This window comes from Sebastes fasciatus, chromosome 11 (assembly GCF_043250625.1).
Source record: "Sebastes fasciatus isolate fSebFas1 chromosome 11, fSebFas1.pri, whole genome shotgun sequence".
NCBI lineage: Eukaryota > Metazoa > Chordata > Actinopteri > Perciformes > Sebastidae > Sebastes > Sebastes fasciatus.
Window position 1 is genome coordinate 7,731,985 of NC_133805.1, and position 24,093 is coordinate 7,756,077.

General features: G+C 41.0%; 3 protein-coding genes across 3 annotated transcripts in view; 2 read left to right on the forward strand and 1 right to left on the reverse strand.

The window, feature by feature from the left end:
• toe1 (target of EGR1, exonuclease) overlaps positions 1 to 24,093 on the forward strand; it is a 442,640-nt gene that overhangs the window by 333,993 nt on the left and 84,554 nt on the right. The gene's annotated exons all lie outside the window — the stretch shown is intronic.
• On the reverse strand, positions 1,222 to 7,699 carry LOC141776577 (acyl-coenzyme A thioesterase 1-like). The gene is made up of 8 exons (XM_074650271.1): positions 7,079 to 7,699; positions 6,803 to 6,902; positions 6,526 to 6,716; positions 5,685 to 5,854; positions 3,398 to 3,517; positions 2,483 to 2,565; positions 2,229 to 2,322; positions 1,222 to 1,362 (listed from the first exon to the last, which is right to left on the reverse strand). The coding sequence occupies exons 1-8, from the start codon at positions 7,272 to 7,274 to the stop codon at positions 1,264 to 1,266; spliced, it is 1,053 nt and encodes a 350-aa protein (XP_074506372.1). The 5' UTR covers positions 7,275 to 7,699; the 3' UTR covers positions 1,222 to 1,263.
• On the forward strand, positions 13,619 to 17,171 carry LOC141776569 (tripartite motif-containing protein 16-like). The gene has a single exon (XM_074650264.1). The coding sequence runs from the start codon at positions 13,679 to 13,681 to the stop codon at positions 15,344 to 15,346; it is 1,668 nt and encodes a 555-aa protein (XP_074506365.1). The 5' UTR covers positions 13,619 to 13,678; the 3' UTR covers positions 15,347 to 17,171.

Here is a 24,093-nt window from a genome sequence, read left to right on the forward strand (position 1 = left end):
GTTTCCCTGCTCAGCCTGCTGTAGTGTAACATTAGTCCATTGTTTTATTCCACAATACTGAACAGAATAATCCAAACAGGTAGAAAAAGTAAGATGTGAGAGGAGCACAGGATGCTTTTTACTCTCTTGGTCCTAATTGTGCTTTAATGCACCAGGTTTGTAGGTCTACTTTCTCTCATTATTTTCTATTGAGCTAGATTAAAAACATTTTTTTTTTTTTTAAAACACGCAAACGGAGCGGATCAAAACGAGGCTTCTTACTGAAATATTGTAGTGACGGCTCATATTTCCCAGAGTTTCCATAGTTGTGTCTTTTTGCAGTGTGTTCGTGTTTTATTTGAACCATTAGTGAGGTGGCTGTTATATTTTATGACAGGTAGCTCGTAATAAAGTTTCACTAGTGAACTTTATTACATATAACTGCGAGCGTCAATTCCTGTGCTGAAAGTGTCAGTAATCAAGTTAATATTTTCATTTACATCCAGGACAACTGACCCGGTTTTATCGGCTCATTTTATCTAAACTAATCAGCCGTTCCTCTCAATATGAGTGACAGGAAAAAATAGGAACCGTGTATCCGATAGAAGTTCAGACAAAACGTCACGCCGCGCTGTGCAGCGCCGTGTTGCTCGTGTTGCTCGTGGCCAGTTAGGACACTCCAATAGAAAACTATGTAATCAAGCCCAAGTACATGTCCTAGTTGTTTCCTAAATGCAAAACTATCACTGTTTTGTGCTTTATTTTGCATTGCAGTGTTAAGTCCTTCCATTACCAAACTGAATGACTTAATTTTACTAATAGCTTAGCTGTTATTTCAGTTTAGTTTTTTGTCAGGAGAGAATTCAGCTGAGGGGGCACAGTGACCTTTTTGGACGGGCCTGGACCCCCATGGCCCGGCCCTAACGCCGACGCTGCTGTGAAGTAGTTGCGATGCGGCGGTGCTCGTGCATGTGTGTGTGGGGGACGTTTGCATTGCAAGGAGCCCCGAGGGGAGGGGGTGGGTTTAGACGGAGCTTCTGAGGCGTGTCAACGTGTTTGATGATATTGAAACCCATCTGAAGCTTGAAATTCTGGTTTGACTCAGTATATGATATTCTGAAATTCTATTTTGTTGTATTGTTATCATTCAGCAATTCATGGATTTCAAGACAGTTTAGTTTGATAACTCTATTAACCTACTGTCAGACAGCTGTTTTAATCAGTAAAGTTTAATCCTGGAGCTTCAAACCTCTGGACCCAGCTTGTTATTCACACAGGATGTCGTCATGTCAGTAAACTCACGTCCATTGCAGACTCCTGGGCGGGCCAGTTCTGATCGTCCTCAGCGACAACCAGCAACAGAGGACACTTGAGTCGTCCCACCTGCTCAGAGACAAACAGCAGCAGCGTTTCAGCTTTTATCACCGGCTGCAGCTTTGAATATCTATATCACCTGTGGAATCATTTATCTGTGGATTTTTGAGGCATTACTCAGAGCTAGAGAGGCAAGATTAGCCACAGATACTTCACTTTGTTGTAGATTCAGCTGAAAACGAAAGAATATAAAATAAATTCATCCACATCGCCGTTTAGTCTCTAAACACATAGATACAACATAATGCAAACCATCTGCAGTGCAGAACTTTTGTCTCCCCCCTCTGGCAGTGAGAGTAAATACACAAACACTGTGGACATGCTGATGACATATGCCTGCAGGTGAGCTCACCACATCTCCCCCCGCCTCCAGGAGCGCTCTCTTCAAGTCTTCCCTTGCAAATAAGGCCAGAGGGAAATAAAATAAAAAAAGGAAAATAACTTTAATCCTTCCTCTGAATGCCAAGTTATTTTTTTTTATCTGGAGCATCCACTCCCGAAACTTTGGTTGGGCGCTTCTTAGGATTTAGGAGTATTGCCATATTCCTAGCTGCTGCTCCGTCGCTATGGTCTCCCCCTTCCTGTCCCCTTTAGCTCTGGCCGGTTGGTATAAAACGCATCACTTCTGGCGCACCAGCAAGGGAAAGTCGCCACAGACACCACAACTACGGTATACTACAAAATACAGAGAGCTTTCCCTGGTGGCAATAGGCTTAATCAACATTGTGTGAACTTGGGCTTGAAATTTTGTGTATGGGTTCTGGGTGTTTCATATCTTGTGTGTGTGTGTGTGTGTGTGTGTGTGAAAAGTCCGAAATAAAATAATCCCAAAAAAGAGGAAAAGGCAGAGAGAAATTCTGCCTGGTGGTACTCACGTCCACTTTGAGTGAGGGGTCAGTGGGGATGGGCAGCAGCAGATCTCGCCAGATCACGTGATTCTCCTCGGTGAAGCGAGTCTTATCAACGTTTCTGATTGGACAACATAAAAACACTGAAAAATGCTTCAGAGAAAGATCAAAGTTTGTCCTGAGGGTGGCGCTAAAGGAAAGGTCTTGGGGTCATTCAAATCTAAGGTTCATTCTCTGGAGAGAGCAAAAATATGAAAGTAACTGAAGGAAGATCAACTTACTGGTTATAGGCAATCAATGTTTGCTCCATAGTTGCGTCAATCGGCTGCACATGACTCCCACTAATACACACTATACACCTGAGCTGGGAGACACACACACACACACACACACACACATAAAATATACAGAGGTTTACACATGACCAGTGGAGACGGAAACCTGAAATCATTTTAATGGACAAGCAAGATCCAAAAAGTGACACAGAACAGCAAAACTACACAAAATGACAAAGGAGCAATTTATAAAACAACTTTATGTGGAAACAACAATTATTATTATCTGACTATCAACTTAGAGCTTCATGAGCAGCCAGAACACTGAGCAGAAACGTGGCACTGATTAAGGGGTCTCCATTGTTTCCTTTTTTTTTCGATCTATGATGATATTTCCCAGAATTTACTTTGTTACTTTGTTTTTGGGCTGGAGATCCCTGTTAGTTTAGTTTTTAGTAAACTCCTTTTTCAGTTTAGGGGGATGAGCTGGGTGCGACAACCCATTGCGTGGCCGGCCCAGCGACTCCCCCCTCTTTTGTTCATTTAACTGGGATCTCCAACCCTTTGTTTGCTTAGTTGCATTCTGACATTTATTTTTTTCCTGACTGATAATAGATTGTTTCCTTTTCACATAACTGTCTCATGGCGTCCTTTCTAGCTTCGTCCTCTCCAGAGCCTTCGTTAGTTTGAGAGGCCGCAACATTGTTCATGAATGAATCTGTTAGTGTGTTTTGTGCTGTTTTGGCCAAATCGTTGCTCTCCACACACTATGGGTTCAAAACTGTTCAATTTAACACAACATGTCGTTATCTGTGTGGTCTCACATTTTCAACATCTGTTAAGATTTGAAAAATCTTTTAGCGTGGGCCAGCCTCAAGCTGTATCAAGATGATGGAAGTAACTTTCAGCTAGCCGTCTTACCTTTACAACTTTGGAGTAAACCGCTGTTTTGAGGGTGACACTGGTGCCGAAGGAAAGACCCATCATGGCGATCCTGCTGCTGAGGATCTGAGGATGCTGCTCCAGGAGTCTGTAGGCCGTCTGCAGCAGGAAAACATGTCAGAAAACAAACTGTTACAGCTGTATCACAGAGGCCAGGCTTTGAACATTTTGTGATACAGGCAGAAAAGAAATTTTAAGTTTAAGTTTGTGTGGATTTTCATACTTTATATTAACATGCATATAAACCAAGATTGCACTCTGTATTGTAGAGGATGAAGCTTTGTACGTCTTTCTTCATTTCTTGCGGTCTACATCCTTTTATCTGGTATTCAGTGTTAGATGACATAAACCTTGTGACATCTATAATAACTCAAACTTCAAATATTTTTAATTGGCAACACGTTTCCATGAACCAGCTCTCATTATGTCTTGGTAGTTTACAGGCTGCTGTAATCTGGGTATGATCTTTGACTCTCACCTTTCCTCTCAGTGTCAGGCAACTAAAGTTGTGAAATCACGTTTTAAGAAACAGTCAGTTATGTTATCTTTGTCTTATCTAAATCTTCAGATAATAATTCACACATCTGTCCTGGAGGAACGATCATTTCTGTGATGATTTTCCTTAGATTTCCCTTTTTCCTATTAAAAGGGTTTTTCCTCTCCAACAGTGGATCTGCATTTAGAGATAAATGAAAAACCTTTCCAGCCAATGAAACCTGGTGTCAAACTGTTAAACTAGAAAACAGTTATGAACATATTACACCATTGAGGTTAATCTTTGATTGTAGCAGGCTCAGTTAGAGCTCTGGTAGAGCTAGAGCGAAGGTCCAAAGGTAGTCGAAACTTTGGCGTGGAAAAACTGTCATGGCAAATTTCAAAGGGGTCCCTTGACCTCTGACCTCAAGATATGTGAATGAAAATGGGTTCTATGGGTACCCATGAGTCTCCCTTTACAGACATGCCCACTTTATGATAATAACATGCAATTTGGGGCAAAAACCATTCAGTCTTTTGAATACAGCAGAAATGTGTTATTTCCGCCTATACTAAAATGGTGTATTTGAATATTTCTGCATACTGGGGTCCCTAAAAAGTCTTGAATTACATAAATTAGGTAACACTGTAAAGCTGAGACTCTTTTGGATCCAATGAGCCCATCTGTATTCATGTGTGATGATGTTAGTCCCCATAGTAGCCATTTCATTGTAGTGAGACCATGTTTTGGAACTTGACCTCACTGTATAAAATGACCTGTGGTGACCTCTAGGATAATCACAGCCTCATGACACTTTACAGCCACAGACTAGAGACCTAGAGCATTCAGAGAATGGATGGCTTTCCTAGCTAGATTGACAATAAGGGGGTTTCTGAGCAGTTTACACAACAGAAGTGCTCGCCATCCAATCGGCAAGAAAAATGCAATTCATGCAGAAATCTCCAAATGTTACAACTTTTTGATACCAAATCACAGCATGGCTTTTTCTGCTCCGCAGCGAAAGCTGGACCGGAGAGGCCAGACACATAGCCACCTGACATTAAAGATCAAAGTAAGCGCGCTACACCTATTGACCGTCATCTTTTCTTGTAAAATGTCCATTGTAATCGCTAACACCGGTGTTGTCACGACTTTATTAACCGGTGGGAAAATTTCCTCACCGTCACATCCCTACTAGAGGGTCAGGCCCGGTGCTACATATTTATAATATTATTAAAGTAGAAATGTAGCAATAATAATAGTGTTATGGAAATTAATTTAATATCAAGTTAAACTAACAAAAACTCTGAATGACACTTCCTCCTGTTGTCTTTAATGCCAACACTAGTCTCTGATCTGTAAAGGTCAATGAATTTCTGAACCAGATTTTATGTGTTAAGTGACGCATAAACAGAAAGATAACAGACACACATCCTGGTGTCTGCAGCAAAGACTTTTAACCCACATAACTTAACATGAACCTGACTTAATGTGACTCTTTCTGTCTCACAGCCAAAATAAATGATTATTAACAGGATGCAGGTTGCACTTCATGATCACACCATGTCCTCTGTAGTCTTGATAGAAATTTTTGGGAGAGCAATTTATATTTTATTATTTAAAGTTACACATAGTCTGTCTTTTAAAGGCAGATATCCGGCCAAAATCGCAGACAATGCACTGAATACTCAATATGTGTACTATCGTTCAACATACTTTTGTGTGAATAAACAGTAGCATGTATGTTTTCAGATGCACTGAGCAGTAATTTAGATACTCATCAGGTTTTACCTCAAAGTACTCATTGTCCACCATCTTCCCAGTTTCAATGGTGACTTTAGGTGTCAGGTAGTCGAGGGCCAAGGAGGCGAAGCCGTGAGAAGCCAGCAGCGCTGAGCGGTACTCCACCAACTTCCCTCCACCCCCCCACAGGTCCAGGAGGCCGGGGAAAGGTCCCGGTCCTTCAGACGAGTCAAAACACCAAAAACAATTCTCAGTTTACACAACAATGATATTGTTTATCTGATCTTCTCTAGGAATATATCTGATGGAAACATTTTTCACTTGTCTGTTGGCGTGCAAAGAAGACGAGAGGACAGGATCAACAGGTCGGCTTAAGACTGGTGTCTGTGTGTATTGTTTTATGCTGTCGGGTTTGAATGTGTGTGACATTCATGGTGTTCATGTATTTCAGCCCTGCTTCCCAGCTGGGAAGACACACTGACAGCTGTTGTTGCCTGTCAGTTTGTCATGTTATGATTTGAGCATATTGTTTTATGCTAGATGCAGTACCTGTGAGGGTTTCTGGACAATATTTGTCATTTTTTTGTGTTGTTAACATACATTTGCATAAAGCAGCATATTTGTCCACTCCCATGTTGATAAGAGTATTTAATACTTGGCAGCCCTAGTTTTAACATTTAATCGGTATGTATTTTAATGTTTGGTAATAAAGTGTTTTTAAGATTATTAATATTTGTTTCTCTGCAGAGCGTCAGTCGGCCATTAGCTGCTCTTGCCTTGGGGCTATTTTCACTGTTTGCTTATGGGCTTTTTTGGGGTTTCTTTTCTGTCTAGTCCACTCTGGTAAGTGAATTGGTAGTGGGCGGACTAGTTTTTCCTCTGGTCCTACCTGAGGGGAGGAAGAGGGTCGCAGTGAGTCCGTTCTCTGTAACCGGGATCCTGCGGACGCCGGGCGCCATGTACCAGCGCTCCACCACCACACCGGCCAGCGGTACCTGATCCACGAAGCCCTCAGTCTGGTGTCCCTGGTACACCGAGATTTTGACCTCCATGGGAGTCTGGATGTTCATCTTCCTCATCCTGAGGGATGATGGGAAAGAGTTGACTCTGACACTGATTCGGTATTGATTGGTATCATCTGAACAGCTCTATCCTTGTCGGTCTACCTGAGCCAAGGTTTGCTGCCTGGAACTGGTCTGAGGCTCCACATTAGACCCATCGGTTCAACTCCAGAATATGTCCCGCCCAGACTGGGATCCTCTGTAACTGTACGGTAAAAGGCATGAAAAATTATTTCAAATTTTGATGTTCATTTTTTCCAAAAAGCTGCTTATTTTTATAACGAAATGTGTTTTGCTGTAAATAACAAACTTTAAGATGACTGAAAACATTTCTAAAATAATTTTCTTTAATTTTCCAGGTCTAGGTATTGAACCACGTACCGTTCACAGTCCCGGTGGTGTTGGCGGTGTAGTGAGCGAACGCCTCCCAGCTGTGTCCATCATCACACTGGTAGAGGGCGTAGACGGTCAGCTGGGAACCAGGGAGGACGATCTGGACCAGGACGATAAACTTCTCATCCATGAGCCCTCTGGACGGCTCGACCGACAACTTCACACAACCCTGCTTCCTGTCCATCCTGATTCAACTGAACATATACATAAACTGTGTGGGACCAAGTTGCTGCCCCATATACTGTATATACAGACGTGGACAAAAATGTTGGTACCCTTCCGTTAAAGAAAGAAAAACCCACAATGGTCACTAAAGTAACTTGAAACTGACAAAAGTAATAATAAATAAAAATTCACTGAAAATTAACTAATGAAAATCAGCTATTGTTTTTGAATTGTGGTTCAACAGAATCATTTTAAAAAACAAACTAATGAAACTGGCCTGGACAAAAATGATGGTACCCCTAGAAAAGATTGAAAATAATTTGACCACAGGGAAATATTAAACTAAGGTGTGTCCTGTAAATAGCATCACAGGTATCTTCAAACTTGTAATCAGTCAGTCTGCCTATTTAAAGGGTGAAAAGTAGTCACTGTGCTGTTTGGTATCATGGTGTGTACCACACTGAACATGGACCACAGAAAGCTAAGGAGAGAGTTGTCTCAGGAGATTAGAAAGAAAATTATAGACAAGCATGTTAAAGGTAAAGGATATAAGACCATCTCCAAGCAGCTTGTGGATGGATGGATGGATGGATAAACTGATCAGACTCTACTCTGTGAATGGTTCCTAAAGACAGCTTGAGTTTGTCAAGCTTGCTCTGAATCATGGTCCTCTCTTGTTAACACGATGATGAGAGTTCTTCAACTGAACCTTCTCAAACAGATGATTCCTCAAGTCATTGTATTCGGAAAAATGGGGCATAACATCAAATTCATTCTCGACAACACAAAAGCAAAAAAAAAATGTTCGTCAGGAATACCTTTATATCTGCCTACCTCAGTTACCCGTGTTAAGTGCCGGTTCTTAACTGGGCACAAAATGTCCTAGAGTAGTATTAATTAACCACACCTATTAATGTATAAACACATCAAGTTACTTATTACATGATGAGCACACATCAGCTCTAGTTCATCCAGTTTGTTCAAAACTCAATATATTTTTTTATTTGTTAACTGTGCATATCCTCAATATCTGCAAAAAGGAATTTATTTGTCTTTGTTAAAGGGTTTTTTGGTTGGAGTTTTTCTTATCCAAATCGAAGGTCTAAAGATAGAGGGTTTCGTATGCTGTACAGATTGTAAATTCCCTTGAGGCAAATTTGCGATATTGGACTGTATAGATAAAAATGGACTTGACTTGAACTCCTTTCCAATACTAAAGAGCAGGTATCCAATTTTGAAGACAAACATCTAAAAACAGCTAAATATATACATATGAATTTCTGTACAACGGCCTGAATTTTAACTCAAAGTCCCTTAAAAGACTTAATGTTATGCCCCAGCTTCCCTTAAATGCTTATTTATTCCTTAAATTGTAAACACTTACTGTACAGGCCGATTGAGAACAGATGCAGACCTCACAGCCTTCTTCTTCAGGTTTGGTGTGTATAAGCCACTGATTGACCGCTGAGTCTTATTAGGGTTCAAGCCCCGAAGGGGCAGAACCCTATTGAGTTTGTGCCGGTTTATTATTAGGGTTATAGCCCCGAAGGTGCCGGTTTGTTCTTTTTATTTGTTGTCTTATGCCGCGGCTCAATTTGCCGTGAGCTGGAATGAGCGAGAAACATGAAATTTCGCAGAATAACTGGAAATGATGTGCATGAGCTTCTCAAGCAATATGAGCGTAATCGACCACATGGTGGCGCTGTAATTAACGCCCAAACACGCGATTTTGGAAAGGCCACGCCCCTCACACCGTAAGTCTGATTGACTTGAAACTCGACACACATGTCCAGCTCCGTGTGATCTACAAAAAAGCTGCTCAGACCACTAAAGTCCGCCTAACTAGATTTTATGCCTTTGCTCAATTTGCTGTGAGCTGGAACGAGCTAGAGACATGAGACTTGGTACCATAACTGTACATGATGTCATAATGCTTCACATAAAATATGAAAACAATTGGCCACATGGTGGCGCTATAAAAATTTTCAAGGCCAGCCCCCTCACACCATAAGTCCTATCAATTTGAAATTTGACAGACATGTGCTGCTGAATGTGATCTACAAAAAAGTCTCTTGGACCACGAAAGTCCACCGACTAAATTTTCCGCCATGTTGAATTCTTTGAAAAACACATTTTTGACATCTCCTCCTAAACCGTAGGTCTGATTGCTGGCATATTTTCTGCGAATCATTATTGGACCAGGCTCATCAAAGGTTGCATAAAGCTTGTTGATATGTCATTGTGTTGTGAAGATATTGACCAATTCATTTTTAAGGGGCGGGCTCAGCACATCAATAGACCTAACTTCACAAGCCTTTGGCCCATCATCTCCAAACGTGCAGCATATGTTCACAAGAGTAGCTGAAACATCTGCTGAAAGTTTCATTCAAATCGACCACATGGTGGCGCTGTAATTAATGCCCAAACATGCGATATTGGAAAGGCCACGCCCCTCAAACCGTAAGTCCGATTGACTTGAAATGTTACACATATGTGCAACTCCGTGTGATCTACAATAAAGCCTCTTGGACCTCCAAAGTGCACCTGGAAATATTTTCCGCCATATTGGATTTTTTGAAAAACACATTTTTGACATCTCCTCCTAAGCCGTTGGTCTGATTGCTACCAAATTTTAATAATCGGAAGTAGCAAAGTTTCAAATCCACAGCAAATATGCAAAACTGATTAAATGGAGTAATACTGCATATAATACGAGTACAGGTGAAAAAAATGTGTTTCTGGTGTGATTAATAATATCTCATCATGATTTATTTGGATTAGTATATTAACCCAAAATGCTTGCACACATTCTAATGAATACAGGCCAGCGCTTGAAACTCTTGTTAAAGTGATGTAGTAGCACAGCATATCACTCCCAGATCCTGCACGAGATTGACAGAAGCAGAAACTGAACCGGAAGGAAAAATGTTTGGACAGTAACGTGACTGAGGTTTGTGGATGTTTCACTCACCAGTTGTTTCCCTGCTCAGCCTGCTGTAGTGTAACATTAGTCCATTGTTTTATTCCACAATACTGAACAGAATAATCCAAACAGGTAGAAAAAGTAAGATGTGAGAGGAGCACAGGATGCTTTTTACTCTCTTGGTCCTAATTGTGCTTTAATGCACCAGGTTTGTAGGTCTACTTTCTCTCATTTTTTTCTATTGAGCTAGATTAAAAAAAAAAATAGTTTTAAAAAACGCAAACGGAGCGGATCAAAACGAGACTTCTTACTGAAATATTGTAGTGACGGCTCATATTTCCCAGAGTTTCCATAGTTGTATCTTTTTGCTGTGTGTTCGTGTTTTATTTGAACCATTAGTGAGGTGGCTGTTATATTTTTTGACAGGTAGCTCGTAATAAAGTTTCACTAGTGAACTTTATTACATATAACTGCGAGCGTCAATTCCTGTGCTGAAAGTGTCAGTAATCAAGTTAATATTTTCATTTACATCCAGGACAACTGACCCGGTTTTATCGGCTCATTTTATCTAAACTAATCAGCCGTTCCTCTCAATATGAGTGACAGGAAAAAATAGGAACCGTGTATCCGATAGAAGTTCAGACAAAAACGTCACGCCGCGCTGTGCAGCGTCGTGTTGCTCGTGTTGCTCGTGGCCAGTTAGGACACTCCAATAGAAAATTATATAATCAAGCCCAAGTACATGTCCTAGTTGTTTCCTAAATGCAAACTATCAGTGTTTTGTGCTTTATTTTGCATTGCAGTGTTAAGTCCTTCCATTACCAAACTGAATGACTTAATTTTACTAATAGCTTAGCCGTTATTTCAGTTTAGTTTTTTGTCAGGAGAGAATTCAGCTGAGGGGGCACAGTGACCTTTTTGGACGGGCCTGGACCCCCATGCCCGGCCCTAACGCCGACGCTGCTGTGAAGTAGTTGCGATGCGGGGGTGCTCGTGCATTTGTGTGGGGGGGCGTTGCATTGCAAGGAGCCCCAAGGGGAGGAGGTGGGTTTAGACGGAGCTTCTGAGGCGATGCTACTTTCAAATTTTCCAATCATGTCTTTCTGGATTCAGAGCTGCAGCAAAAAACGTGTTTGATGATATTTGTTGAAACCCATCTGAAACTTGAAACGCTGGTTTGACTCAGTATATGATATTCTGAAATTCTATTTTGTTGTTTTGTTATCATTCAGCAATTCATGGATTTTAAGACAGTTTAGTTTGATAACTCTATTAACCTACTGTCAGACAGCTGTTTTAATCAGTAAAAGAAAATTGAACTGGATTTGAGGATGAGTCAGAGAAACATGGAGCCATCACCAAGAAGTATTTTAAAACTAAAAACTTAAATGTTTTTGTAGGGGTTCTACTGTAGTAGGTTTTGATTATTAGCAAAATAATTAATAAATAATAATAGAATTATTAATATTAATAAAGATTATCAATAAACATCAATAATAAACGGGGCACCACCCTGGAATCAGGGACCAATGACCAAAACGTTAATATAGTCTCATTATATATGCTAAACTATCAATTTGGAACGTTGATTAATAATTAAATTAATAACTATAACCAAAATAGATAGTAAAGGTTGAAGGATATCGGAGTTCTTGACATAGCAGAGGTTGGCATTATTTACTCTTGTGCAACATTAAAGAGACCAGCATGTATATTCCACAAACATTTATTTACAAGATAATAAAGGTTCAAAACACAATATTAATCTAACTAAATAACTAAACTAACAAACCAAACAAAGTGTGTGTGTGTGTGTGAGAGAGAGAGAGAGAGAGAGGGGGGGGGAAACAAGATGGCGTCTTGTTTCAAAATGTCTGTATTGCCTACAAACAAAATGGTGAGCACTGTAAAACTACAAAGATGGCTGAATCAAAGATGGCGGAATCAAAGATGGCGGAATCAAAGATGGCCATCAGCATGTCATCACATGACCTCTTTGTTCTTCTGAGAAGAAGGACAGAGAGGGGGGGGGTGATGTGGGGTTAAGATTATCTGAAGCTGTATGTTTATGTTTAACTAATTCACAGTTTCTGTATGTGATCTTTATGTGTGTTAGATATGCAGTGGGTTAGAAAAGATGGTTAGTTTGCATGCAAGACCTTGTCTATGTGAAGCATAAACTAAACACATCAGATGTGGCGAAGCCAGTTACCCAAAAATCAAATACAGATAAATCAACACAGTCAAACTCAATGAATAACATTAAACCAAATCAATACAAGTACTTTCTAGAAATCAAAGTTGGACAGTCTTGCTCAGCCCTGTGCGATTGCTCATGCTAAGGCCCAGTACGTTACCAATCCATGGAAGAAAAGGGTTTGTGATTCCATGTGTTGAAGTTGTGGTTCCAAGTCAAAGATGTCGTCTTTGCTGTTAGCTTGGTGCTAACTTCTTTGCTTGATAGCTTGAAGTTAACTGGTGAAAAGGGCAGAGCACTCGCGTCGTCTGCCTTTTGGTTCCTTGGTTGCAATGGCTGTTTCCTAACAGGCCATTGATCAGAACAGAGCTGTTTCTACAGCTTCTGGACTGGAGAGCTTAGATGAAGAGTAGAAAGAGGGCTGTGGGTCACCTCCAGCAGCTGGTCAGCTTGGGTCAGGAGGTGAAGAGCAAAGATTAGAAAGAGGTCGAAAAGAGGAGGAACAAAGAACATTCCTCTGGTTTTGTTCTGTGTGATTTTCACACCTCTGGGTGAAATGTTACTGTAACCAATGAGGACTGACATGAGTCCTGTGGTCAAGGATCAGGTTACTGAGTTCATGAGGTCACTTGAAACCAGCCAGATGCTGGGTCCCGACATTTTCAAATGTGGAGCAGGTTTTAACCGAGGCTTTGTTGTAAATGGTGAAAATGAGGCTATGTTCCAAATCGCATACTTTTAAGTTTTAGTACATACTTCAGCTGCCCTTACAAAGTGTGCACTGTTAAATGCAGTATTGGGACATATTACTTCACCTTGACCTTTGACCCTCTTGCTCATATATCTGCTGTGCAGAGGATTGTGGGTCAGAACAGCCAGAAAAGCATGCTTACTTGCATTCTGCAAAATGCGACCAGATGTAGTAAGACATGGTATTTTTGGCATACTGCATTTGACATACTATGTATTGGGACATACTAAATCTTTTTCTGTCATACAAAATAGTATGGTAGTATGGGTATTGGAACGAACAGAGTTAAAATTCACAATCTCTGCTTCCTGGAATGAATCATAGGTTGAAAACTCCTACCTGCTCATCCTGCTCTCAAACACGACAGCTCGACGGTTTATTTCCTTGTTCCCTCCCCCTTCAGATCTACAGTTTGAAAGTGGGTGTAACCGACATGGTGAGAGCTGAAAGGCCCCATTCCCAACACAAACACATGCTGTTTAGATCAGAGCTCAGACTAGATTCACTTCTCAGGAAGTGAATCTCAGACAGTCGTTGCTACTGAGAGGTGAAATGGCGCAGAGAGGAGTTCAGCTGGAGCAGGAAACTTTCTCTTGTTCCATCTGTCTGGATCTACTGAAGGATCCGGTGACTATTCCCTGTGGACACAGCTACTGCATGAACTGTATTAAAACCCACTGGGATGGAGAGGACAAGAAGAAGATCTACAGCTGCCCTCAGTGTAGGCAGACCTTCAAACGGAGGCCTGTCCTGATGAAAAACACCATGTTAGCAGATTTAGTGGAGGAAATGAAGAAGACTGGACTCCAAGCTTCTCCTGCTGATCACTGCTATGCTGGACCTGAAGATGTGGCCTGTGATGTCTGCACTGGGAGGAAACTGAAAGCCTTCAAGTCCTGTCTGGTGTGTCTGGTCTCTTACTGTGAGAAACACCTCCAGCTTCATTACGATGTGGCTCAATTAAAGAAACACAAGCTGGTGGAGCCCTCCAAGAAGCTCCAGGAGAACATCTGCTCTCGTCACGACGAGGTGATGAAGATTTTCTGTCGTACTGATCAGCAGTGTATCTGTTATCTCTGCTTAATGGATGAACATAAAGGACACGACACCGTCTCAGCTGCAGCAGAAAGGACTGAGAGGCAGAGAGAGCTGGAGGTGAGTCGACTCAACATCCAGCAGAGGATCCAGGACAGACAGAAAGATGTGAAGCTGCTCCAACAGGAGGTGAAGGCTGTCAATCGCTCTGCCGATAAAGCAGTGAACAACAGTGAGAAGATCTTCACCGAGCTGATCCGTCTCATGAAGAAAAGAAGCTCTGATGTGAAGCAGCAGGTCAGATCCCAGCAGAAAAGTGAAGTGAGTCGAGTCAAAGAGCTTCAGGAGAAGCTGGAGCAGGAGATCACTGAGCTGAAGAGGAGAGACGCTGAGATGAAGCTGCTGTCACACACAGAGGATCACAACCAGTTTTTACTCAACTACCCCTCACTGTCACCACTCAGCGAGTCTACATCCAGCATCAATATCCGTCCTCTGAGCTACTTTGAGGACGTGACGGCGGCTGTGTCAGAAGTCAGAGATAAACTACAGGACGTTCTGAGAGAGAAATGGACAAACGTCTCACAGACAGTGACTGAAGTGGATGTTTTACTGTCACAACCAGAGCCCAAGACCAGAGCTGGATTCTTGAAATATTCACGTGAAATAACACTGGATCCAAACACAGCAAACACACTGCTGTTATTATCTGAGGGGAACAGAAAAGCAACATATATGATGCAACATCAGTCTTATCCTAGTCACCCAGACAGATTCACTGGATGGTGTCAGGTCCTGAGTAGAGAGAGTCTGACTGGACGTTGTTACTGGGAGGTGGAGTGGAGAGGGAGAGAAGTTTATGTAGCAGTCGCATACAAGAGTATCAGGAGAGCAGGGTGGCTGAATGAATGTTTGTTTGGATGGAATGACAAATGTTGGGCGTTAGATTGTGACCAAAACAGTTATATATTTTGGTACAACAATGTCCAAACCCCCGTCTCAGGTCCTCTGTCCTCCAGAGTAGGAGTGTACCTGGATCACAGTGCAGGTGTTCTGTCCTTCTACAGCGTCTCTGAAACCATGACTCTCCTCCACAGAGTCCAGACCACATTCACTGAGCCTCTCTATGCTGGACTCTGGCTTATAGGTGATGATGCCACTGCTGAGTTCTGTAAACTGAAATAGACAGAAGTCATTTGAGGGACAGAGGGTTCAATTCTGTGTTTTAAAGGTCACATATTATGCTCATTTCCAGGTTCATAGATGTATTTTAATGTTGCACTAGAACATGTTTACATGCTGCAATGTTCAAAAAACCCTTTATTCTTCTCATACTGCAGCCTGAGTCTGCCTGCCTCAGAGCCTAATTCAGCCTCTGTCTGAAAACCACTGATTCACAGCCTGTCTCCTCCCACTCTGATTGACAGAAAACGCTGACCAATCAGAGCAAACTTCCTCAACAACAACAGCGTCACCCTCCCCCTCCCTCCCGGAGAAGCTCTCTCTCTCTCTCTTTCTCTCTCTGAGAGACGAGTGGAGAGATAGCAGCTAGAATAAAGTTTATAAACCTGGGCACAGCACCAGCGAAAATAAAGTCCATCCACTGGGTCTTCAGAGGATCCGAAGTGGGTACATGGTGCAAGCTTTTGTGTGGAGTATTGCAGCCAACAACAGAACAAGCGGGTTTTCCTTTCAGCATGTTTACTAGTAAACAGTCGAAATAACAATGGCGGACGCAGCTTGCTGAGCCGGCTACTCCGTGGGCGGGGTGGGGTGAGGGGGGTGCTGTTCTGTTTCACTGGAAACAGGAAAGCCATATATGGCTTGCATTGCTCTCTAATGACGTCAGAAGACAACTAAAAAAGCGAATTTTTTTTTCTGCACCCATTTCCGGACAAACGGAGGAGGAGAAAAAGAGAGAGGATGGTCTTTTATGATACTATGGTGGCCTGTAGACACACTGGGGACAGATATTGATGTTTAAAAGACATGGAAAAGTGCATTTTGCATAATATGTGACCTTTAACTCTTTTTAAACTTGTTTTGTCTCCATGTTTGTTGATCTCTCTTTTTTCATATAATAGACAAAGTAAGCACAGTTTACAAACTCTTAAAGGAATAGTTTGACATTTTGGAGGATGTGCTTATTCACTTCCTTGTTGAGAGTTAGATAAGAAGAGCCAGCAGACGGTTATCTTAGCTTAGCATAAAGACTGGAAACAGCTAGTCCGGCTCTGTCCGAAGGTAACGTCCCAGCACCTCAATATCTCACCGATGAATGACATTATACTGTATCTAGTTTGTTAAATCTGTGCAAAAACCAAAGTGTAAAACCATCAAATTGTGGTTTTACAGGGGGTTATGTACCGGACTGTGGGCATAGTCAGTTCCTGGAGTTGGGTTATCACTGAGTTGCCAGGCAACCAGCGGAGACTTCAGGAAGTTACTGCTCCTAGTCAAGAAAAAAATCCCGTAAAACCACAACTTGTCATTTTTACACTTTGGTTATTTGTACGGATCAAACACACGAGACTTGTTAAATAGTGATCTTTAGAGGTGCTGGTTGGTGGATTTGACAGTCTTTTCATCTAACTCTCAGCAAGAAAGCAAATAAGACAATTTTCCAAAATGTTGTAATGTTACTTTAATGTCTCTCTATTGTGAAAAGGAATTGCTCTCATTTTGTCTAGTTGGTTGGTTGGCTCTCTGTTCCTGTCTCCAGCCCTAGGCCATGTACTCTCCTCACACTCCCCAAACCTGCCATCCTCCAATCATCCACTAGATGCCCTCAGACGTCCACGCTCACCTACACACCTGTTCCCACTTTCCCTCATCAGCCCTGCTGTTCATAACCGGCCCTTTTTCACACACTCCTTGCTAGTTTGTCAAAGTTGCCGTATGCCTCATGCCTTTGAGTTCCATCTGATCTGTTTTGTTTTTTCTGGTTACCTGTTCTGGATGTACCTGCCTGTTTATCTGCTGCAATAAATCATATCAGTCTGCCTGCCTAGTCTGCGTTTTGGGTCTTATTCCTGTTACCCCGCATACACCAGCCATTATGAAAAGAGGACAAAATAACCTCCCATCTCCAGTTAAATGAACTGTAAAGGCACTACACAAGTCACAGAAAGAAATACAAATTAGATGTTAATGCTTTTTAAGACACCTTGAAAGAAACACTTTATAAATGTATTTTCTTTTTAAAGAAGAACAACAATATACAGGTTAATTCTACATTCAGGTAATTAATCAGAAGTATCAAAGTTTCAAATCCACAGCAAATATGCAAAACTGATTAAATGGAGTAATACTGCATATAATACGAGTACAGGTGAAAAAAAAATTTGTTTCTGGTGTGATTAATAATATCTCATCATGATTTATTTGGATTAGTATATTAATACCCCAAAATGCTTGCACACATTCTAATGAATACAGGCCAGCACTTGAAACTCTTGTTATAGTGATGTAGTAGCACAGCACATCACTCCCAGATCCTGCACGAGATTGACAGAAGCAGAAACTGAACCGGAAGGAAAAATGTTTGGACAGTAACGTGACTGAGGTTTGTGGATGTTTCACTCACCAGTTGTTTCCCTGCTCAGCCTGCTGTAGTGTAACATTAGTCCATTGTTTTATTCCACAATACTGAACAGAATAATCCAAACAGGTAGAAAAAGTAAGATGTGAGAGGAGCACAGGATGCTTTTTACTCTCTTGGTCCTAATTGTGCTTTAATGCACCAGGTTTGTAGGTCTACTTTCTCTCATTATTTTCTATTGAGCTAGATTAAAAAAAAAAATAGTTTTAAAAAACGCAAACGGAGCGGATCAAAACGAAGCTTCTTACTGAAATATTGTAGTGATGGCTCATATTTCCCAGAGTTTCCATAGTTGTGTCTTTTTGCTGTGTGTTCGTGTTTTATTTGAACCATTAGTGAGGTGGCTGTTATATTTTTTGACAGGTAGCTCGTAATAAAGTTTCACTAGTGAACCTTTATTACATATAACTGCGAGCGTCAATGCCTGTGCTGAAAGTGTCAGTAATCAAGTTAATATTTTCATTTACATCCAGGACAACTGACCCGGTTTTATCGGCTCATTTTATCTAAACTAATCAGCCGTTCGTCTCAAAATGAGTGACAGGAAAAAAAAGGAACCGTGTATCCGATAGAAGTTCAGACAAAACGTCACGCCGCGCTGTGCAGCGCCGTGTTGCTCGTGTTGCTCGTGGCCAGTTAGGACACTCCAATAGAAAACTATGTAATCAAGCCCAAGTACATGTCCTAGTTGTTTCCTAAATGCAAAACTATCACTGTTTTGTGCTTTATTTTGCATTGCAGTGTTAAGTCCTTCCATTACCAAACTGAATGACTTAATTTTACTAATAGCTTAGCTGTTATTTCAGTTTAGTTTTTTGTCAGGAGAGAATTCAGCTGAGGGGGCACAGTGACCTTTTTGGACGGGCCTGGACCCCCATGGCCCGGCCCTAACGCCGACGCTGCTGTGAAGTAGTTGCGATGCGGCAGTGCTCGTGCATGTGTGTGGGGGGGCGTTGCATTGCAAGGAGCCCCGAGGGGAGGGGGTGGGTTTAGACGGAGCTTCTGAGGCGATGCTACTTTCAAATTTTGCTAGCTTTACAACATCGTCGACCCGATCTTTAACTGCAGAAGCAGCTGATCTGGTCCAATCATGTCTTTCTGGATTCAGAGCTGCAGCAAAAAATGTGTTTGACGATATTTGTTGAAACCCATCTGAAGCTTGAAATGCTGGTTTGACTCAGTATACGATATTCTGAATTTATATTTTGTTGTTTTGTTATCATTCAGCTATTCGTGGATTTTAAGACAGTTTAGTTTGATAACTCTATTAACCTACTGTCAGACAGCTGTTTTAATCAGTAAAAGAAAATTGAACTGGATTTGAGGATGAGTCAGAGAAACATGGAGCCATCACCAAGAAGTATTTTAAAACTAAAAACTTAAATGTTTTCAAATGTGGAGCAGGTTTTAACCGAGGCTTCGTTGTAAATGGTGAAAATGAGGCTATGTTCCAAATCGCATACTTTTAAGTTTTAGTACATACTGCAGCTGCCCTTACAAAGTGTGCACTGTTAAATGCAGTATTGGGACATACTACTTCGCCTTGACCTTTGACCCTCTTGCTCATATATCTGCTGTTCAGAGGATTGTGGGTCAGAGCAGCCAGAAAAGCATGCTTACTTTGTAGAAGTAATCTCTTTTTAACTATATAAAAATGTGATAAACAATGATAAAAGTATTAATCCTATAACCTTGTTTTTACTACTGAAACAGCATATAATCCTAGTGCTGCTGTATAGACCCCAGTGTTGTAATACTCACACTGGCCGCTGTAACTCACAGCTCTAATGACGTAATGCAAACAAACTCCAAGTCGCTTCATAGCTGTGTAGAAAAAAAGATGCCACACCAAGACGCCCAAAACAGGGAAATCTGTCTCTAACATAATGTATGGCAGGGGAGGAAGGGTATATGCTGATTAGTAGGCTATTTTGACGGAGACCAGTAGAATTGAAGAACACTAAAATTTATGATGGCAAGATAGGAGGGATGTGTTCTTTGTTCCAAGTATATAGGGTTATGATGTTAAGCCAGCGGACAGTCGCGTTCTGGATCGGCTCGGGTTTGGTTGTGTTTTGTCTTCTGATTTTTAAAACACAATAAAACTCTATTTTTCTTGCAACATACTTGTACAGCATCAAGTGATTCATTTGAGTAACCTGTGTTGACTTTCTGACACTATTAAAATTGAACATTGAAGAACATTGAGCTGGGATCTCAGCCGTCTAGGCCCAAAGCCTGAGATTTCCAGACTCAACAACTTGCATTCTGCAAAATGCGACCAGATGTAGTAAGACATCCTGGTATTTTTGGCATACTGCATTTGATATACTATGTATTGGGACATACTAAATATTTTTCTGTCATACTAAATAGTATGTTAGTATGGGTATTGGAACGAACAGAGTTCAAATTCACAATCTCTGCTTCCTGGAATGAATCATAGGTTGATAACTCCTCCCTGCTCGTCCTACTCTCAAACACACAGAGCTGCACTCGGTCCTCTTATTTCCTTGTGTGGTATATTTTCAGGTCTGGTACCGGACAGAGAGGCCCCTAATTGTAAACATATGTGAAAGAAGTAGGGCAAAGGCCAGGGGCTGAAAGATAAACATGTAGGAGATACCTAAGACATGTGGTCATACCTTAGCTCAGGGATTGGAGGACCTGAACCCGATATAAGGGGGTGCGAGCCCCCAAGCTGTAGGACTTTCAGATTCGACTTGAGACCTCCGGGCGCTCTAGACGCCCGTATGACATGTGTGGCTTGTTTGTAATAAACTCTATTTTACCAGCAAGAACAGTGTCCTCGGAGCATCCTTCATCATCACTTCAACAGCACTGTCGCAGAAAAGATACGACATAAATTGGCGTCACGAACAGGATCGGAGGTGACCATCAGCACAACTTCACAGACGGTGAGCTCACTCATTGAATGCTGGTCATTAATTGGGGCTGTTATGTGGAGTTGTGTGGACACACCGTAAATTAAGAACCTTCTTGTTACAGACATGTACTGTTGATTTGATGTTTAAAGTGAGGCTCCGTGCTAAATTTAATGAAAAAAGGGGGAATGAATAGAGAAAAGATATAAAGGGAAGAAAAGAAGTATGAGAAATACAAGGAATAGTTTAGAATAGCTTTATGGTAACGATAAGGTGAGTTAAAAAGTATCGTGCAAGATTAATGAAGAGGGGCCCTAAACTTCTTAACGGTAAGACGCATGCATATTAGCCACTGCGTAACGATGGCTCTGACATAGTCCGGAATTAACTTAGAAAGACAAAATTGGGAAACCTGGATCCAGGTAATTTGAATAAATAAATGTAAAGAGTGTTAAGAGAGATAAGGAAATAAAGGAAATAAAGGAAATAAAGGAAATGATCATATGACAAGCCGCAAATCGGATAGGATAGAGCCCTCAGGTGTAGGAGCATTGTAGTACGGGCCATTAAAACCTGAAACAACATCGGATGGTCAGTTAATAACTGGAGAGTGTAGAATCACAATTCGATTGACAGTTACCACTCTGATGCTGTTGACGAACGGTGTTCAAGAAGTAGCTTCTCGTCGAAAATTTTACATCTCATGGGTAGCAGAAATTTTACGAGAAAAAGTAAGGAAATAGCGGCAGAAAGCATGCATAGGAATATATCTAAATGTTCAAGTGAAGAAAATGTGGGTGCGTGTTTACTTTGGGATGGAAGGGTGCAGTTGAGAAAAATGTGTGTGCGTTGTAGTTTGGAGTGAAGAAAATGTGGGGGTGTGTTTACTTTGAGAGGAGCAGAAGGGAAAAATGTGGGTGCGTAAATGTGTGTGACATTTGGCTGCTGATGGAGTCCAGATGTGGGCCATAAAATGGTTAGAAGACTAAATGAATTGAATGATATATTGTGTAAACCAATGAGCTTCTTGCCTTTTTCTAAGAAGACTGTTGAATTGAATAATGTAGTGTGTAAAACCATGAGCTTCTTATAAAAGACTAAAACATGAGCTCTTCTTAAAAGGGACGTTATATAATAATTAAAGCTGTTAAAGCACAAAATGAACTTCTCTAAGAAGGGTAGTGATTGAAACCTCTCTCTCTCTCTCTCTCTCTCTCTCTCTCTTCCCAAAATTCCTTTCGATGACCCTTTCTTGGGAGATACAGAAAATTCCTTTGCCATTTGAACTGTTTGGTCCAGTGGGATTCTTTAATGTTTAGATAAGGGGTTTAAGTTAGGAATATAATGTATGATGCTGTTAAAGGGACCTATGGGTTCACAAGAGACTAAATCATTGCCTGTTCCTTGTCTGTTATGTCATTTATGGTGAGTGAAAATTGAGACGGGAGGCAAGGCAGAGGGCCGGCACATCACGGAGGGTGGATTGCTGACGTCAACTTGGAAGGCTTTCCAGGTCAATCTACTAAAAAGGCCGGTACAATTTATACACAAACTCTTTAACAAAAACAAAACCTGCATTTCCATATGTGTATGTGTTCTCAGTCATAAGCAATATTGATGGTACACATATAGACCTGCTTTCATTTATTAAGCCTAAGAGGAAACTGACCTGCTCAGTTAGGAGAAATAAATAAATGAATTAATAAAAAACTTGGCAACGGATTGATCAGTTAATGCATTTGATTAATTAATGGCATATGATTGTTGAGTCTAACCTCTGCTGACAATTACAGAAGTTCATGTATGTTATGGTGCGTAGTTTGTCTGATCTGTGATGTGGTGGACATTCAAGGTGGTGACTGTTTGAAGTTTTGAGCTGAATATTGATTGATTAGATGACTGGTTAATTTGTTGATTAATTGAGTAGTTGGATAATTGGATAAATTGTTGATTGACTGATTGGCTAGTTGATTAATTGGTTAATTGGATAATTGGTTAACTGATTAGTTGGATAATCGGATAAATTGTTGATTGACTGATTGGCTAGTTGATTAATTGGTTAATTGGATAATTGGTTAACTGATTAGTTGGATAATCGGATAAATTGTTGATTGACTGATTGGTTAGTTGATTGATTTGATAATTGGTTGATTGGGGGAATTGGTTAATTGGAGAATTGGTTAATTGGTTAATTGGTTAATTGGAGAATTGGTTAATTGGTTAATTGGAGAATTGGTTAATTGGTTAATTGGTTAATTGGATAATTGGTTAATTGATTAATTGGGTAATTGGATTTAAAAAAAAAAAAAAAAAAAAGGGGGGAAGTAATGTGGTATATTTTCAGGTCTGATGCCGGACTGAGAGGCCCCTAATTGTAAACATATGTGAAAGAAGTAGGGCAAAGGCCAGGGGCTGAAAGATAAACATGTAGGAGATACCTAAGACATGAGTTCATATCTTAGCTCGGTGATTGGAGGGCCTGAACCCGATATAAGGTGGTCGGGGGCCCCCAAGCTGCAGGACTTTCATATTCGACTGGAGGCCTCCGGACTGCTCGCGACGTCCGTATGACATGTGTGGCTTGTTTGTAATAAACTCTATTTTACCAGCAAGAACAGTGTCCTCGGAGCATCCTTCATCATCACTTCAACAGCACTGTCGCAGAAAAGATACGACATAATTTGGCGTCACGAGACAGGATCGGAGGTGACCATCAGCACAACTTCACAGAACGGTGAGATCACTCATTGAATGCTGGTCATTAATTGGGGCTGTTATGTGGAGTTGTTTGGACACACCGTAAATTAAGAACCTTCTGGTTATAGACATGTACTGTTGATTTGATGTTTAAAGTGAGGCTCCGTGCTAAATTTAATGAAAAAAGGGGGAATGAATAGAGAAAAGATATAAAGGGAAGAAAAGAAGTATGAGAAATACAAGGAATAGTTTAGAATAGCTTTATGGTAACGATAAGGTGGTTAAAAAGTATCGTGCAGGATTAATGAAGAGGGGCCCTAAACTTCTTAACGGTAAGACGCATGCATATTAGCCACTGCGTAACGATGGCTCTGACATAGTCCGGAATTAATTTAGAAAGACAAAATTGGGAAACCTGGATCCAGGTAATTTGAATAAATAAATGTAAAGAGTGTTAAGAGAGATAAGGAAATAAAGGAAATAAAGGAAATAAAGGAAATGATCATATGACAAGCCGCAAATCGGATAGGATAGAGCCCTCAGGTGTAGGAGCATTGTAGTATGGGCCAAATTAAAACCTGAAACAACATCTGATGGTCAGTTAATAACTGGAGAGTGTAGAATCACAATTCGATTGACAGTTACCACTCTGACGCTGTTGACGAACGGTGATTCAAGAAGTAGCTTCTCGTCGAAAATTTTACATCTCATGGGTAGCAGAAATTTTACGAGAAAAAGTAAGGAAATAG